Below are 18287 nucleotides of genomic sequence, written 5' to 3'. Positions count from 1 at the left end.
CACACCATAACAGCAGCATGCAGACCAAAGACACTTATGTGCCTCGGACATGGATAGTTTTTGTTCAACTCAAAACCTTGCTCTATACAATTTGTTTCTACATACCTAAACGGTGAAGTTTGTTACTAAACCATGTATAGTTTAACCTTTTTTACTTGTCAACTCCTTGGTTTTTCAGCTTTTGCATTAACAGATATATAAATATTTTTGCATATTTTCCAGTTCATACTGAATAAAAAAAAGAAGACATGAACAGAAAAGTTTTAATCGTCAATACAAATATGTTACAAAATAGCTCTTGAAAACTTTGTCGCCTCCTGCTGGTCACCACAAAGCACAACTGTCAGGAATATTTACACAACATTTACAAACCACAACAGAAAACAAAAACTGAGAAATTGTGGCTTTGCCTCTTCTTGTCATAACATACAAAAAAAATAAAATAAAAATAGAACAAGAATATTCAGTCCGAGTCTACATGATGCCTTGAGGCTGTCCCTTTCCCGCGATCTTCTTAGCGCACTCCAGCAAAGCATTGTGGATATCTTTGGCACAGGAGATCTGAGACTTGATCATGCTGAGGTACTGAGCGTAGGACATGGACTCCGTCTGCACCGTGTCCGGCTTTGTGGCCGTAGGGACCAAATTGGGGGAATGCTTGGCGCTGTCGATGCTCTGAGAGAGGCACTCGTATGCCAGGCGCTTCAGAGAGAACGTAAAAATGTGAGTTTGTAAGTCGTAAAAACCACACAATACTAATGTTAAAATGTAATAAATCTTAGAAAATTAAAAGCTACCAATCACAACATTATATTTGGTACAAAATAATCACCTGATTATTAAAGCCCTTCAACCCTAATTCAATAAATCAAGAAAAAAGCTTTAAACACAAAACCAATTTTCTAAGTAAATATATTTATAAAGGCTCAACTGACATGAAAATCTCACAAGGTTTATTCAGTGTCCTTTCATTTATTATACACTGCTCAAAAAAATAAAGGGAACACTTAAACAGGTGTTTAACACTTAAAGTGTTCCCTTTATTTTTTTGAGCAGTATACATAAATTTATAGATATCTGTGATTTGATTTCTTTACACATGTGGACTGGGTGCGATTTTACCAACATATGATGAGAAATTGGTGTCAGTTGTACAGTAGCTTTATAAATATTCAGTTTTGGCTGTATTTTGACAAATTTGGGGGGAGAAATGTCCAAGTGGTGCAGAAAATATAATAAGAACTGGTCCACGCTTACCAAACACAGTTCCACTTGATCACAGAGGGCGTAAAACTCCTCTAAGCTTTTATCAAAACGCTGAACAGAAGTGTCGCTGCTTTTACTGAGCAAACAGAAACAAGAAACACGTTTCAGAAGACAAGAGTTAACATATTGAGGTCAAAACGGACCTCAGTAAAAAGTACTGACACTGTACTTACACGCCGTTGTCGATTGAAGTGTTATGAGCCAAATTCAATGCTGCAACCTTCATTAGATTCTATTTTAAATTAAAGCAGACAGATTAGCATCAACAGCATCCATCGTCCAGTTTTTAGCTCGCTAATAGCGGGGTAATTACCTGTAAACTCTCCTTCAGCTGCGGAATAAGCATCTTAAATCGATGAACTGGATCAAAGTCTTGCTGTTGACTGAGCTGTTGCTGCTGCTGCTGCTGCTGTTGTTGTTGCTGCTGCATTGATGCAGTTTGTTGTAAACCGGCTTGAGAAATTTGACCAACAGCTTGCTGCTGCTGGGACGCCATCTTTATACCTCCACAACAACGTTAATACGAAATATCCGGTTGCTCTTGTTTCAAAATAAAAGACAGATTAACTTCTGCGTCATTTCCGAAAATTATTTTTTTGTCTTTTTAAATGTACTTCCTCGTACTTAGATAATTAATAATTGCATCCCACTCTTTTTCCTTGTGCAATTATTTGAGAAAAAAAGTCATTTTTAATCAATTAAGCTTCGGATTTGTAAACTAAATCAGTACAGTTTTTTGTGCAATAGCAGTTTGATGAAGAAATCTAATGGAAGTATGGTTTTTTTTCTCCATACAATAAAATAAAGTATAATTAAATAAAATTATAATTTCAGTTACTTTAAATGTAGCTTTAACACAATGTAGGTCTATTTGGTTGGGACTAATTCAATCAAACATAATTTCACTCCATTTAAAATACCATGATTTGGTAGAAGAGAACGTTGCATTTTTCTTGTTTATGACTGTTAGACTCCAACTCCATAGTATTTTTGTAACAATATAAGTATCCAATTATTTCAACGATAAGCTATTAAACATTCTGTTAAACCAGTCAAGTTATTTTTTGCTATAGAACCACATATCATGGTTAGTTTTTCTCCGTGTGTTGCTATTTTCTTGAAAAATAATCAAAATAAACTCTACCCTGCCAAAAATACGTTTTCACTCACTTGTGACTCGTGTGATTTTTCTTCTTCATTTGTGTTTTTAATCAAATTACTCATTCAAATGTATTTACTTGTATTCTGAATGGTTGAATCTAAATAGTGCCGCTTCTCGGTGGTTCCTTGAAGGCATCATAACAGCAGAGACGGAGGAGGCAGCTCCTTGCAGCGGTTGTTCTTGCGCAGAAACCCCGTAGTGCCGCCCTGAACAGCAGCGCCATTCGGTAACTGCAACAGTATCCAAAATGGCTGGAGCTGATGGAGACGACTCTCTTTACCCGATCGCCGTCCTTATTGATGAGCTTCGAAATGAAGACGTCCAGGTTGTATTATTAATTGACGCAATCATTTGTTCGTATTGTGTAAAGTAAAAATAACGCATTTTTTTAAGGCGGGCCCCATATTCCTGGCTAGCTTGTTAGCAATTATGCTAACTATAGTCCCAGTTGAGGCCTGTCGGGAATTTTCTGTCGGGCGTACCCTGCCCGGACAACCTTGTTTTTGTTGGTAGCTGAGCCAATATTTGTTCTTCTAGAGAAACTATTAACGTCTGTCTCTCTTAGTGGGTGCTAAGATTTATAAATATAGTTACTTGTTTTTGTTTCAACGGTTTGAAAACCCGAAGCAGGTCATTGACTCCACTGCTAGCAATATTGCATCGTTAGCATCTTGTACCAAATGACTGACTTAACAGGTAGCATTCCCGGTGAAATACTGACACTAGCCTCTGTGTACAGCCGAGTTATTTTAAGTTCCGCATTTTTAATGTTCAACTTATATTTTATTGATAATTTGAACTATGATTAGCTTTAGCTAGTCATCTGCAGCCATGAAGATGCATCGAATCAACACCAACAGTAATACACTTCTGTCGTTTTCTATGATGATTTTGTGGAGAAGGGATTTATACTCCTATAGTTGTGAATGCATTATTAATCGATCTCCTGTCTTATTTGTTTTATTTATTTATTTTTTCACAGTTGCGACTGAACAGCATCAAGAAGCTGTCTACTATTGCTCTAGCTCTTGGCGTAGAAAGGACTCGCACTGAACTCCTTCCCTTCCTTACAGGTAACGTTCAAAGGCTTGTTAGTAAATTAAAAGGTTATTGTGTCATCTTTATTGTTTTCTCACTTACCATTCTACCAACTTCCAGACACCATCTATGATGAAGATGAGGTGCTTTTGGCGTTGGCAGAGCAGCTTGGCAATTTCACTATGTTGGTGGGAGGACCGGAGTATGTCCACTGTCTCCTGGTACGTTTAGATCTGTTGAGATGACACAAAACTTTTATTTCCAAGCGGCTTGTGGAATGCAGCTGTTCTGATTTGTAAATACAATAGAGAGAAGTCAGTTTCTTTCTTAGCTTGGTGAAGCAGGGAGGATTTCTGTTAGACTGGTCCTAACAGTTAATTGGAAAGCAAATTTGTCAATTTAAACCATCTGATAAAAATACTTTTTTTTTTTTTGCGATGAGGTTGCCTAAAAGGTTTCTTTTTCTTCTAACAAGGATATTTTAAAAAATTTACGAAGAGTATGAATAAAGCCATTTTGATGAAAATATTAGATTTGAGTCCAATAAAGATTAAGGATTTACAAGTGTCCCTAATCTTGTTCTATATATTTGAACTTAGAAAAAGAGCACGAAAGTTGTTGGTTGGTGTGCATAATAGACTGAAAATGGAAGTTCTTAATTTTGATTAATTTAATAATAGTAAGAAAGAGACCATATTTGTCATTGTTTGTCCTGTTAAAGGAAAAAATGTCTGGTTCCAATCTTTGTCTGGTTGCTTGTTGCATCTCAATTTAAAAAATACACACCCTTCTGATATTCAGAACCTGGAAAACAAATCTACTTCAATATAAATCCTGCCATTCTTCTTCATAATAAGAAGACCTTATTTTATAGTTGTCTGTCCTTTGTTGCTGCTCCGTTAATGGTTACCCTGGATTAGAGAAGAGAATATTCTTGCTGTTATTGTGAAAAAGAATCATAAGAATGAATCATCCTGTGTTGCAAACATTATGCTCCAATGCTTACAAACCCCAAAACCTGACAGAAAGGTTTGGATTGCAATTCTTTATTATGCTACTAATCATATTTCAAAACTTGATTTAATGTTATTGTATACAGGGGGTTAATAAGGGATTATTCTTCTAAATGTATAAATGTACTGTTTTGCCTATAAAATCTTTTGCAGCTTAAAGATTTCTGCCAATCACTGTTGTTTTTGTTTTGATAAAGTCTGACACAGAGGCCTACCCTTCTCTAACCTCGATCTGTTTTTGATGCACAGCCCCCTCTGGAAAGCCTTGCTACAGTTGAAGAGACGGTAGTCAGAGACAAAGCTGTGGAATCCCTGCGGAAGATCTCACAGGAGCACTCTCCAGTTGACCTGGAAGTTCACTTTGAGCCTTTGGTGAAACGGCTGGCCAGTGGTGACTGGTTCACCTCTCGCACGTCAGCTTGCGGCCTCTTTAGCGTGTGTTATCCTCGTGTCTCCAGCACGGTCAAGGCTGAGATTCGTCAGTAAGTAACGACTTAAGAGAGCGAACCCATTCTTTAGTTTGAGGCGCTCCTTTGTTTTCAATGTGATTCATACTTCATGGTGTCTTACAGAGCTCTATGCTTGGGTGTGTTGTAAGGATTGCTGCTAAACCAAGTGTTCTGTTATTACCAGGCATTTTCGCACCTTGTGCTCCGATGACACACCGATGGTGCGTCGCGCTGCAGCATCTAAACTCGGGGAGTTTGCCAAAGTTCTGGAGCTGGAATATGTAAAAACCGACATTATTCCTCTTTTCACTGCTCTGGCGTCTGATGAGCAGGTATAAGCAAGTTTACTTTTTATTAGTTTCGTGGGCAGGGTTCATAGTTCTGTTTGCGTGTTTTACGAAATGACGAAGCTGACCTTAATGGACCTTAATGTCTCCCCATTAGGACTCTGTTCGGCTGCTTGCAGTGGAGGCGTGTGTCAGCATCGCCACTCTCCTGCCTCAGGAGGACCTAGAGACTCTGGTGATGCCAACTTTGCGTCAAGCCGCCGAAGACAAATCCTGGCGGGTACGCTACATGGTGGCAGATAAGTTCTCTGAGGTAAATTAAAGACTTCTTTCACTATTATTCTGTTTCAAATGTGTTTATTTGTTCTATTGCACTGATTGTCCATATTTTATATTTCTGTGATCTAGTAAAACAATGATTATTGTCTGATCTCCTCAGGAAAGCAAATTATTTGCAGAATTTTGCTGGAATTTTCACAGTGTTCTAAATTATTTTTATATACGTGTATATGAAATGCACATTTTTTCTGAGTTCATTCATTTAAATGGTGGCAGCAAAATAATCTGTTATATCAATTTAGGTCATTTTACAGCTATCAACAGTTAAACAATGTTTGAATTAGGTGTTTACAACTCTTCAGAGTGGGTGTTTTGCATGCTGTTTTTTTCTGATGTTCCCCCTGTAGCATATATTAAACTCTACAACCAAAAGCAAAGGTTTCTTTGTATAAAATTGTGTTTTTATGTCTCTCAATCTGAAAAATCCAAAAACATCAAATTGAATAGCCAGTCAGTATAAACGTCAGTGTGCTTTAAAATTAGCGACCCAAAATCTATTCATAAGTGCCCTCGTGTGTAAATGGAGTCCTCTCATGCTGCTGTTCTCATCAGAACTATAGATAAATAAAGGCTATTTCTGTTTGATAAATCTGTGTTTGACAATAAAACCTGAAATATCACAAACATGTTTTGAACTGAGATCAAGGTTTTATTTAGTCCGTTTCCAAAGTTGGATGTGCAGGTACAAACTTGCACAAAACTATGGGCGTAGTCCTTCTTCTTTTTTTTCTTTTTTTTTCCTTTCCTACGTCAAGAGGCTTATAACTGAACACTAGTAATTACATATATATATTTCTTAAATGTTGAGGCAAAAGTTATTAATGCAAATCTGAAATCTTAGGATGCTGCATGTGTCGCCATCCTCCAAGAATGTGTTTTGTTTTTTTTGTTTTGTACCAACTGAATGTTTTATCTGCTTTTTCTAATTTTCATCTGGAATAATTATTCTAAAAAGACATGTTGGTTATTAAAGATGTTTTTTTTTTCTTGCAATGTAGCTGCAAAAAGCTGTAGGCCCAGAGATCACGAAGAACGACCTGGTCCCAGCTTTCCAGAATCTCCTGAAGGACTGTGAAGCCGAGGTCCGCGCTGCCGCTGCCAACAAAGTTAAAGGTGAAATGGCTGTTAAATTGGTCAGAAGTATTTCAGCGTCCCGTCCTGCATTCTTAATTGGGGCCTGCCATGCAAAGCAATGGCAGGAACCTATTACTATTGTCGGAGAAAGTGTTTCTTTCTTCTTCTTTATTTTTCTTCCGTAACCGTTAATGCGGCTCATACTGCTGGGTGCACACCTACAAATGAGGTATCAAAACGTGCAGAAAATTCACGCCATTCCAGCTATTACTTTTGGTGGGATTCGGGCTTAACGTGGCGACATAATTCGCAAAAAACTACGAAAAAAACCCCATTATAAGTCAATGGGAAAAATCCTGGAAATACCCTATTTTTGAGGATTTTCTGTGTCGTCACAAATTCACCTAGAAATGCCATTCAAATTTCATTTTGTAGATACGTCTGTGATCTCTTCGAAAGTGAAGACGGCTCGTCGGTACCAGTTACGGTTTGTCCACAATTTGCCTCTAAGCGACCCAAAGTTTCTCATTTTTGCTCAAATTAGAGTGAGAGCCGATCTCGGTTCAGATCTGGGCACAACATTTCTTTCTCTCATCGCTGTAAATGCTCTGAGTGAGGTACAGATATGAATCTCGGGACTATCGCAGAAGACACATAGGCCTCTCATACGCTCCAAACGCTTTTCGAATATGTATTACGGTTCCCGAACAAGAAGGATTTGTTTCCAATGCTTTTTTTCAGTAAAACGTGTTTGCTCAAACACACTTGTGTGTTTGAGAGCTCAGAGCTCAGAGCTCACACCTGCTGAGACCATTATTTACCATAGCAACGGAACTCAAGAGGCTATTGGCTGCTGATTAGGACTACAAATACGCATCGCTGTAGTTCTATATGACTTTTCATCCAAAGCACTGTTACACATGGTATTAGTTTGGCCCTTTGAAATGAAGCTTAACAAATATTTCAAAATAAAAGCCTTGAATATTTTTACATCATGTAATTGCTCTTTTTGGCTTTATTTGACTTTTTCATCCAAAGCACTGTTACACATGGTATTAGTTTGGCCCTTTGAAATGAAGCATACTGAAAATTTCAAAATAAAAGCCTTGAATAGTTTTTACATGACGTAATTGCTCTTTTTGGCTTTATTTGACTTTTTCATCCGAAGCACTCTTACACGTGGTATTAGTTCGGAACTTTAAAATGAAGCATACTGACAATTTCAAAATAAAAGCCTTGAATATTTTTACATCAGCTACTTGTGTTTTGAGCATTATATAACTATTTTAACCCAAGGACTATTACGCATGGGATTAGTTTGGCCCTTTGAAATGAAGTTTAACAAAACTTCCAAGATAAAAGCCTTGACAACATTTTAAATCGTACCGAATGGTGCACGTCCGCCTCGCTTAACGTTCTTGCGGTTCTCCGCGTGCCACTGATCACGTCGCGGCGTTCTTTAGCGTCGACGCCGATTTGTGGCGTGACGACGCCGGGCCCGAACCCCACGGCCGCGCCTTGGCAGGCCCCGGCTAAATTTCTTCCGAAATTTTCTAGTTTGTTTTGTTGTGCAGAGTTCTGTGAGAATCTTCCAGAAGATAATCGTGAGCAGATCATCATGAGTCACATTCTGCCCTGTGTCAAGGTAAGGAAATAACTTTGTTTTTCTCATTTTGCATTTTTGTGGATTCAGCTCCCATCGTCACAAAAGACACTTTGCTTTGCTGTGAGTGCTGAAGCATGAGGTTAGCTGCTGATGAGGTTTATCTATGTTACTGTCTTCCTTCGGGCTTTTATGTAGACATGTGATGCTCTGACAGTAACTTCATGTTTTTCCAAAGTAGACTTGTCTGTTTTAGCTAAAAATAGTGTTTGATTGCTATGTATTGGTATATATGTTAGGGCTGTTGCAAAATTAACACATTTATTCTGTTTTGTATTTCTGTTCTGGCTGGCTTTACTTTTTACAGTGAGCATTTTTCCACCTCATAAAAGTAAACCCACCTGGGTTTAGTTGGACGGATTTCTGCTGACCTAATAATTTGATTGCAGTTCACTTATTAATGGGATTTGTGATGTATTGCATCCTGAAAGTACCATGTCTGTTTTATCCAGTGTTAAGTGTTTTAAATATGTAAAACTGGTGCTGACTAATAAAGTAATTATTTATCAAAGAATATGAAAAAAGATAACAATGACAAAGTGAAGCTTTAAAATTCAATAGGACCTAGAACACATGTGACCTTTCAACCAGGCGCTACCATTAGATGAAGAGACTACAACTGATGATGTAAACATATTTTGTATTTTATGTTTGAATTTAAACATTTTTGCACTCTTAAATATGTTTGTTACATTAGTCAGTTGACGACAATGAATTGCATAAAAGTACTGAACAAGCACAGTGCTGAACTGAGAATGTTGACTGTCCTTGATTGCCACTTGTATTACTCCTCAGAGTGTATACAGTTACAAATCTTCACATATTAATTCATTAAGTCGTTGTCTGGAAGTATTTATTTCCACATTTAAGACAAAGGCTTGACCTGCTGCCTTTTCTTTCACTAACCAGTTGACTTGTTGGTTTTATATACTACCTGGCAGTTGGTTAATATAATTCACTTCTATTGAGTTTACTTATTTAGTGCTGATTCAGAGCAAATGTCATCTCTAAGCACCAAAGACAAACCGATGTATTATCAGATTTGTCCAATTTTTCACACAGATTTTTATTTAATTACATGGATCCCAATTTCATCCAGGCTATTAAATAATATAATTTGCAATGTTGAGGTACTCATTTCAGCAGTGCGTAAATATCACTTGGTCATTAGGCAATTTCCTGCCTTTTCAAGCTGGATCCAAATACAACACTGCTGTTCTGTAATATTCTTCAGTCCTCTGTAAATCAGGCGACCAGTTAACTTGATAAACATCTTTTTCCACAATTCTCTTTATTAGACAAAATAATTTTAATCCTAACCTCTGAAGCAACCAATCAGACTCAGGCATTACTCAGAGCTGGAGAACAAAGTTCATATCGCCTGGTTAATTTTTGACTTTAGGTCTCAGTAAGATCTGAATTTTAGAGTAATGTAGTTTTTACTTATTTTTACAGCAACTTCATAATTGTTCTAAGGTGCACCTGAGATATCAAGATGTTGGAAATGACTAGAGATGATATATTTTTTTGATGATTCGGTTGTCTGTGAGCTGCTGTTATTTCTCACACACCATATTCAAAATATAGTTTATACATTTTAAAGTAGATTTTAAGCTTTGTATTAAAAATGTGTTTATATTATTTGGCTATTTGCCTTTTAATGAATTACATGAATATTCCAGGAAAGTGCGAGGCATTAATTTTCAAGAGTCACAGTATTTTAAAGGTGATTGCAAACTCTAAATGCAGCAGAATTTTCAATTACTAAAAGACTGTATCATTTTATTTGTAAGTTAAGTGAGACATGGTGGGGAAGACACTGCATGTTTACTTCTCAATTTCATAATTTGACCAGTAGATGGCACTATTGCTTTTTTTAGTGTTTAAAGAAAGCCATACAGCATACATCATTAAAAAATCTAACATTTCTACGACACTAAAACTTGATTAAGTTTATTGAAAGCAGTGACAATAAAATTATCAGATTGTAGAGATGAATTTTGGTATATAAAAAAAAAAATCAAAGATCATGAAAGGAGAACATCTCTGTTTATCTTGTCAACATGTCAACAGAGAAGCTAAGCCGAACAGGTAGCAACACACTTATACGTTTTCTCAGAAAACTATAAACGAATGCCAGGTGAAGCCTGATTTACCTGCACATTCAACACTCATTCCTGGAACCAGTTTCTTTATGCTATTATTATAAAATATCTTGTATAGCAGTTCCTTTTTTGGTGACTGTTTTGTTTTTTCTTCCTTCTCTTTTTTAGTCTGATTCATAGTAATGGAGTTGATTGTTTCCTGTCTGTTCTGTTCTGTTTGTTCTGATCTTTGTCTCCTGTGTGTCCTGTCCCTGACCAGGAACTGGTTTCAGACACCAACCAGCACGTGAAATCAGCTCTGGCCTCTGTCATTATGGGTCTTTCCACCATTCTGGGCAAGGACAACACAATAGAGCACTTACTGCCTCTCTTCCTGACTCAGCTGAAAGACGAGGTAACCAAAACACTTAAAATCATGAGCATCAGATTTTTGGTTTGGTTATTGTTGTTTTGTTTTTTTCTTTTCTTTCTTGTATATCTGGCGCAGGTTTTTGAAGTTGGTGAAGCTCTTAGCAAGATGTCTTAAATTTGAGGCATCATTTGTGTATTTCTAAAGTAAGCCGCCTAGGCAAAGCCACCAGATGTACCTGACTGCCGCCTGGATGGGTAGGAGGATGATTCATGTGGTTGGCAACCAAACTGAGACCTTCTAATTGGGGACTAGCTATGTCTAAGAGGGGGGGTGGGAGTACTAAGAAAATCTGGATAAAGTTTAACCAGAAAGTCTCCCGCTTAATGCATTTGACGGTAAAGATTTGAAACATTTTTAAAAAATTAAATGTAATTTCACTGAAACTCAGCTGAGCATCTCCTGTTATTTGTGTTCCAGTGTTTGACTTTAAAGATGTCTGTTCACTGTCGAACAAAGTGCTTTTCACTCTCCAGTGAGTTTATATTTGTTTTGCAGCATTTGTTTTGTTTAAATGAATAATCCAGAACAAAAATCCAGTTCACGTTCTCTCAAATAATTCCACCGATTTGACAACGGTTTTGCGTATTGAAATTAGCGAAGAGTTTGCTCACAAAGACATGTAAATGTTTTGGAGGGCTTCGGCTCATATTAATCCTATTTAAAGATGGCCCATTTTCCTCAAAGCGCCAACCATCACTGTCTAATTATATTACAGTCCAGACTGACAGCTTTGACTTGCAAATTCCACTTGAAGGTGGATTTATCAGAACTGTGCTAACCTGAGCATTGAGCACAAACTACCTTCCAGTTTACTATGTTTTCTCTGGTGTGCTTCTCTCAATTATTTTACCACCATGACTGGAAGTTTGGAGGTTTTGCTTAGTGATTTATTGTTCAAATTGGACAAAGAGAAGCACAGCACAGGTTCACTTTGGTGCAAGTCTGCACAATTATTTTGAGGAAGAAGGCGTAAGAGTTCAAAGTGGGCTCCACATTTTATCGTCTCCTTTTCTATTTCAGTGCCCTGAGGTCCGTCTCAACATCATCTCCAACCTGGACTGTGTGAACGAGGTGATTGGCATACGCCAGCTGTCCCAGTCGCTGTTGCCGGCCATTGTAGAGCTCGCCGAGGACGCAAAGTGGAGGGTCCGCCTGGCCATCATCGAGTACATGCCTTTGTTGGCAGGACAGCTGGTGAGTCACATGGTCGAATATCGTGTGAACGGTCTTGTGTGTGAACGGAAATATTAGCAGTTTATAAACAAAACATGTTAGCGGAGCCAGATTTGGCAGTAGGTGTTGAAAAGGTTGGGTCTCATTTTGCTTGCTCCGTCTCCTCAGGGGGTGGAGTTCTTTGATGAGAAGCTCAACACTCTTTGTATGGCCTGGCTCATTGATCACGGTAAGGTTCTTCAGCAACTTTTAAGACATTTCCTCAGGAGTCGGATCCAGCGAGGCCGTCATAATGCGGCGTTTGACGTTTTGGAGTTTCTCTTACGCAGATGCAGCTCGTATTTGCTGCGTTACATGACAGGTCTTCTGTTTCCATACAGACAGTATATGATTAGCACAACAGTGAACTTTGGAGCTCAGGAATGAGACTGAGGAATGTTGGGAGTGAGATAATAGCGAGTCGGAGGAAGGATGACAAGTGGCACTTTGAAGCTCTTTGCTTTATTGTACATATAAAGGAGCTGTAACTATGCCATTGTCTGCAGCTACAAAAGAATTGTCTCAGAGGGACAGCAGTTGTGAAACTGTTTTTGCCAATGTTGCGTCGCTAAAGAATATAATGTTTTAATATTTCCAGTATACATCAACAGAAAAGCTTTTGATCTCTTAAAATCCAAGATTTTTCAGACTTGACAATAACATTATACATCATTTAAAAAGTTTTTCTCACACTTAGTTTCACATTTTTGCTCTGCATTTCAATATAAAATTAACAAATCTGTTATAGGGGAAAAATAATACATATGTAGTAACCTTTTTCAACGAGTGCAGGCAAACTGATTATTTGTAGAATCATATTTTGAATAAAATTCAACTTTCAATTATTAGGAACCTATTAACGACTCTTGATAATTAAACCACCAGTCTACCAATATCTACCATATTTTGTGTAAATCTTTTGTCCACAGTCTTTTTCACATAATGCCTCAGATTTAGTGTCAGTTTTATCTCTTGGGGCGTTTCTGTAACTTCATCTTGTGATGCCATTGTTTTACTGAATTGGATAAATGCTGGGATGCTTTCTAGAAATCACCCGGTTGTGTCAGATTTCATCCACCTACAGGAAAACTAAAGAAATGTAGCCGCAGACTATGACGTTTCCGCCATCATGTCCAACTATGGGAATGCTGTTTCTGTGGTGACCTGATGTTGGAATTGTGGCCCAAATGTTTACGTCCAGTTTCATCAAACCCAAATGAATGATGCTACAGGGCTTTAGGGCCTTCATGTTTTCTTTGGAGGAAATGGATTCTGTTTTGCAACTCTACTACTGTGTGTGGACAATACAGGGGGTTGTTGTTGTTGGCAGGAATAGCGCAGGCCTCTTTCCTGACAAGTTTCCATTTTGTTCTTTTGAAATAGTTTTTGAAAGTCATGCAGCTTCTGGTACTGATGTGTTTTTTTCTTTAACTGCTGATGAAGGTCTATACATTGCCATAGTATGTGCATGTTTAATGGTGTGGAATTGGTTTGTAGCCTTTTCTCCTGACTGATGCCTTTGGTACAATAAGTTCTCTTTTTCGTTTTACCTTTTCTGCAAACGACGGCTTTAAACTCAAGGATGCAAGTAAGAAAATGTCAGGAAAATTCTACTAAGGCAGCTGAACTTGATTTTAGGTTAATCAGATGCATCATAAATTCTGGCATGTGGGTCATTAATAGTTTCAACCCATTGATTACACAAAGTTATTTTAAGTCTGCTCAAGTTCACTTAGGTAAATTAGATTAGTCTGATTATTATCTGTCAACACGGTGTTGCTTGTTCATACTTTTTTTCTTTCTTTTTTTATTATTTTTATCAGGGGTCCTGGTATTTTAGGTTTCATAAGAGCCTACTTATCCAAACAGAGATTAGATTACTTGAATAATTGAGTAATATGAAGTCTGAGGAGAAAATGTGCAATGAGTTGGTTTGGAGCAATTTCACAGTAATTTGTCGTCTTAATCCCTAAAGAAAAGCTGAATTGTGTCGTAAATTCTTACACAGCATCGTAGATATAAAATGGCAACATGTGGTTATGAAATGGGGGAACACCTCAACAAAAAGCACTTAAAAAAAAAGCACAAAAAAAAACAACCCAGTCGGGTCACTGTCAGCTCCCCCTTTCCTGCTTGTTACGTCTGTTCTGCGGTGCAGCCGCCTGCAGTGGAAACACTGGAGGGGCCGCACAAATGTGCCGCTGCACAACACACCCTGTTGAGTCTTACTTCTATACCTAACATGAAGCGTTCGCTGTGTATGTGGTGTTCTCTTGACACCGAGTTTTCCAATTAGAGAGGCAGATACTCAGTCGTTGAGGACAAAGGGCCAGCTGGGTTACATCATTGGAATGCTGCTGGTGTGAGTTTCTATGTGTGAACGGCTCGGGTTAGGGCTGTGCCACCCTTACATAAGCCTTTCAAAGAACAGGAGTACGGAATTGAATGCACAGCTTCTCTCATGCACACTCGATTAAAAAGATAACACCTTGTATTTATTTTTAAGACGGTCTATTTCTGCCGTGATTGTTTTGGCATTTTGATCTAAAATTGACTCGCCGTGGCGTGTTGAACCCATTCTGGCAGTTCATTATTTTGTTCTGTTCTTCTTACTTGGGGTTGTTGCGTAATCGTCAGAGCTAAAGGACAGCTGAGACATTTAGAAATGGTTTGTTTTAAAAATGTCATGAAGATATTTGCTGGCTCTTTGGGTGGGTGATCATCCAGGTTCTGGCTTTTAGCTAAATGTCTTCTGAAGGAGATCAAGGAGTTAACTCTTGAAACATATTTTAAACCCCCAAATATTCCTAATTTTGAGTTTATCTTTGGTCACTGATAAACTTATTTTAACTGACATTAATAGGATTACTATTAGAAATTACTGATCAAGCATTTGTGCTTGTGTCATATTAGTGTTGAGCTTTGACTTCTTGATGACAAATTTGATGATTCTGCCTTTTTAGCAGCAGTGATTTACAACGTTCACAGTATTCCTCTGTCTTGCTCCGAGTAGTGATGAAGTATTTGGCAGCAGAGACGACGATGAGGACAAAGGCTGATCTCAAAAGCATCAAACTGAGTGACCTCACCCACAGCTGCAACATGTTCAGCCATCTTGTGTTCAAACCTTGTAAAGTTTGCTTCTAATACCAACTTCTTTAAATACGAGATGATCGACTTTAAGAAAAATACATTATAGATAACTACCATCAAGCAGTCCAAGAGTGCATTCACACCAGCCCCGTTTATTCTGTTTTAATTGACCTCTAATTTGTTGGCTGGAGTGTCCGATTTGCTTGAGTAGGTGTGAAGGCGCGATTGAGTGGTGATCAAAAAGTGAACTCTGGTGCAGTTCAAATGCACATATGAATACCAAGGGAATTGGTGACCGCTCCAAAAGCAGGAAGCGGATAATAGCGCAGGGCATGCGGGGTGAAAACAACCAAAACAAAGGTGTGAGTCTAGAACTAGCGGGAGAAATGGCTTGTGGTCATTTGCCAGAGATATAAGAGAAATTCTACAACCGCTAAAATCTGCCGCCACTGCATTTTTGTAGAGAAAGAAGTTGCGCTCATTGTCTTCTTCGTGTCGTTTCTTTCAGTGGTTCAACCTAAATCTCTAATAGAACAGTCAGCTGTTCTTTTAGAGAACAGAGAAGACGATTTTCTTTTCATCGAAACAGATATGAGCTGGCGTCATCTTCACTACATCTCAGTAATTGGATACGATGTGTTCACTCATTGGAAGAAAATTTGGATTTTAGTGTTTCTGGCCAGCTGGTTACGCTAAAATGTGCGTTATTGGTCACTTTGAACCCTTTGGTGCATTTCCAGCTCTGATGCGTAAATCTGAAAGCCCTAAAGGTTTTTGTCTGCCTCAGCCAGACTCTGTAATAACCTGCAGAGAGCCAACATGTGTAATCAGTCATCAGCATAATTTGACCGCGTTTGTTTTCAGTGTACGCCATCCGTGAAGCAGCCACCAGTAACCTCACCAAGCTTGTTGAGAAGTTCGGAGCCGAGTGGGCCCAGAACACCATCGTCCCCAAAGTCCTGGGAATGGCCAACGACCCCAATTACCTCCACAGGATGACCACGCTGTTCTGCATCAACGTGAGCAAACTGCAGTTTTTCCATTTACCATGGATAGAGGGTTACTTTAGTTTCTCTTTCAAATCCTAACTTGTCGCCCTCCACTTGGTTCATAAGGCTTTGTCTGAGGCTTGTGGTCAGGAGATTACCACCAAGCAGATGCTCCCAGTGGTCCTCAAGATGTCCAATGACCAGGTGGCCAACGTCCGTTTCAACGTAGCAAAGTCTCTTCAGAAGATCGGACCGGTCCTGGACAGCAAGTACGTTGGTGGTTGCTTGTTTTTCTCCTCAGACCAGAATTGGGTTCTTTTAAAGTGGAGAACCTGGTTTGATAAATTAAGCTGACATTTTCTGCGTTTACTTCCAGTGCCCTTCAAACAGAAGTGAAGCCAGTGCTGGAGAAACTGGCCTCTGACTCAGACATGGATGTTAAGTACTTTGCCCAGGAGGCTATTAGTGGTGAGCATTTTTCTCCTCTTACTGCAGAACAACTTGGACATTCATTTTATTTGCTTTACTTTGAGTCTTTAACAACATAATTTTTTTTCTCTCCCCTTTCTCTCTCTTTACAGTTTTGGCACTAGCATAACCAACCCCATCACGGCTGATCCAGAAAACCCCCCAAAACAAAAATACACCCAGGTTTAGAAGATAATTTATTGATGTTCAGAACCAACTGATTGATGTATAGAAAAGTTGTTAACAATTGTTTTACCCCCCCCCCCCCCCCCTTCCCCTCACCCGTCATTGTTTATTTTGGTTTAGTCTTTTTTTTTTTTTTTTTTTATTGTTCAATGATAGTCTATGTCCAAACTAGCACAGGCTTCTTTACTATTTGCTGTAAATGGTTGCTTTTATCCAGGCAAAGTGATGATTAAAGTTGAATTAAGTTGTGCATGCTGACAAACGCTCTGCAGTACTCACTAAGCGTTGCTAACCACGCATTCCCCCCCTCCTCAGTCTGCTGTTGTACTTCAGCATACTGCATCTGTGCTTGCTACCTAGCACTATGCTAGCTCCCTGTGCTTCTGCGCTGTTCCCTCCAGTGCTGGACGGAAACTTCTAGCTGCAGATGGTGAAACCTGCTCTCTGTGGGTTTTGTCCTGTCGAGACTCCGGTCAGCACTCCAGACCAGACGTGTTTCTTCTTCAATGTTTTACAGAACAGTCATCAAAAAACAAACCCCCTGGTGAAATATATAAGGGTGTGTATTACTGCATGTATTCTGATGAACCTTCTTTATGATCGCACGTCCTTATCAGTCTCACAGTGTTCCGTCTACCAGACGAAGGTGTCCCTCTGCACTGTTTGTTCCCTGCAGTAACACAGATTGAATTGGTCAAATTAACACATTGCCCCATCATGTAACAGGGACCAACCCATATTTAGCATGATGCTCATAATGATCCCCCCCCCCATCCTTTTTTTTTTTCCATGTTTTGTAGACAAGTGAGGTTTATCGTCATATCTGTTGACAGAATTGCTAATTTAGAAGCAACATTTTTTTTTATGCCTGGATAAACCGCTTTGCTCTGGCGGGGAAAAAAAAAGAAAAGAAAAAAAGACGCCACTGTTTTCAGTATTTTGTTGCACGGTAAAAAGCAAATTGTTGACAGCTATCATGGCGAACAGAAAACCACAGCTGTTTTAACGCCAATCGGTTTTTCTTTTAAAGCCAAGCCAGGTCCTCCCCTCAACACGAGGTGGTCAGAAAGCAGTAGGTTAGAGGAGAACGACGAGTGCATGCTTTCAAAGGCAGCTTGTAGGGGCTGCTTATGTACGTAAAGCTGCATAATGTTTTATTATGGGGGTGGGTGGCGGCGTGGTTAGAGGGCGGGTTGAATAAACGTCGGACCGTGTTAATAAAAGAAACTTTTGTCTTTCTCTGAACTGCTCCTCCTGTTCATCGCCCCCTCCCCTCTCATCCTCTTCTCTTGAATAAACCTTAATTGTCGATTGTCCTGTATCACAAAGACTGTGCTCTGATTTTTACTTTGAATTCTCTTCACAGTTGGGAAGCTGTACTACTGTATCTTGATCCAAATAAAGTAACAAACAAGCTGTGTACCCTTTGGTTTCTAATTTCCTTGCCAGCTTGTTGCAAATAAACAAGGTTTATTTTTAAGTTGGCCTCAGCAGATGTGCAGTTTCGCTACACATCTACCTCGATCCATAC

The 18287-nt window shown here is 38.8% G+C and overlaps 2 protein-coding genes across 2 annotated transcripts; one reads left to right on the top strand and one right to left on the bottom strand.

Moving 5' to 3' along the window:
• Positions 1-247: 247 nt before the first annotated feature.
• med29 (mediator complex subunit 29) lies at positions 248-1795 on the bottom strand. The gene is made up of 4 exons (XM_032545508.1): positions 1580-1795; positions 1440-1498; positions 1258-1342; positions 248-702 (listed from the first exon to the last, which is right to left on the bottom strand). The coding sequence occupies exons 1-4, from the start codon at positions 1760-1762 to the stop codon at positions 475-477; spliced, it is 555 nt and encodes a 184-aa protein (XP_032401399.1). The 5' UTR covers positions 1763-1795; the 3' UTR covers positions 248-474.
• Positions 1796-2609: 814 nt separating this feature from the next.
• On the top strand, positions 2610-18178 carry ppp2r1bb (protein phosphatase 2, regulatory subunit A, beta b). Its single transcript, XM_032545505.1, has 15 exons — positions 2610-2753; positions 3411-3501; positions 3587-3687; positions 4729-4961; positions 5113-5260; positions 5373-5528; positions 6553-6667; positions 8203-8273; positions 10656-10790; positions 11829-12002; positions 12150-12210; positions 15978-16132; positions 16229-16371; positions 16479-16570; positions 16684-18178. Exons 1-15 carry the CDS (start codon positions 2676-2678, stop codon positions 16698-16700), a joined length of 1770 nt encoding a protein of 589 aa, XP_032401396.1. The 5' UTR covers positions 2610-2675; the 3' UTR covers positions 16701-18178.
• The last annotated feature ends 109 nt before the right edge of the window (positions 18179-18287 follow it).

This window comes from Xiphophorus hellerii, chromosome 18, assembly GCF_003331165.1.
Source record: "Xiphophorus hellerii strain 12219 chromosome 18, Xiphophorus_hellerii-4.1, whole genome shotgun sequence".
Lineage (NCBI taxonomy): Eukaryota > Metazoa > Chordata > Actinopteri > Cyprinodontiformes > Poeciliidae > Xiphophorus > Xiphophorus hellerii.
This window is presented reverse-complemented; position numbering and strand designations above follow the sequence as displayed.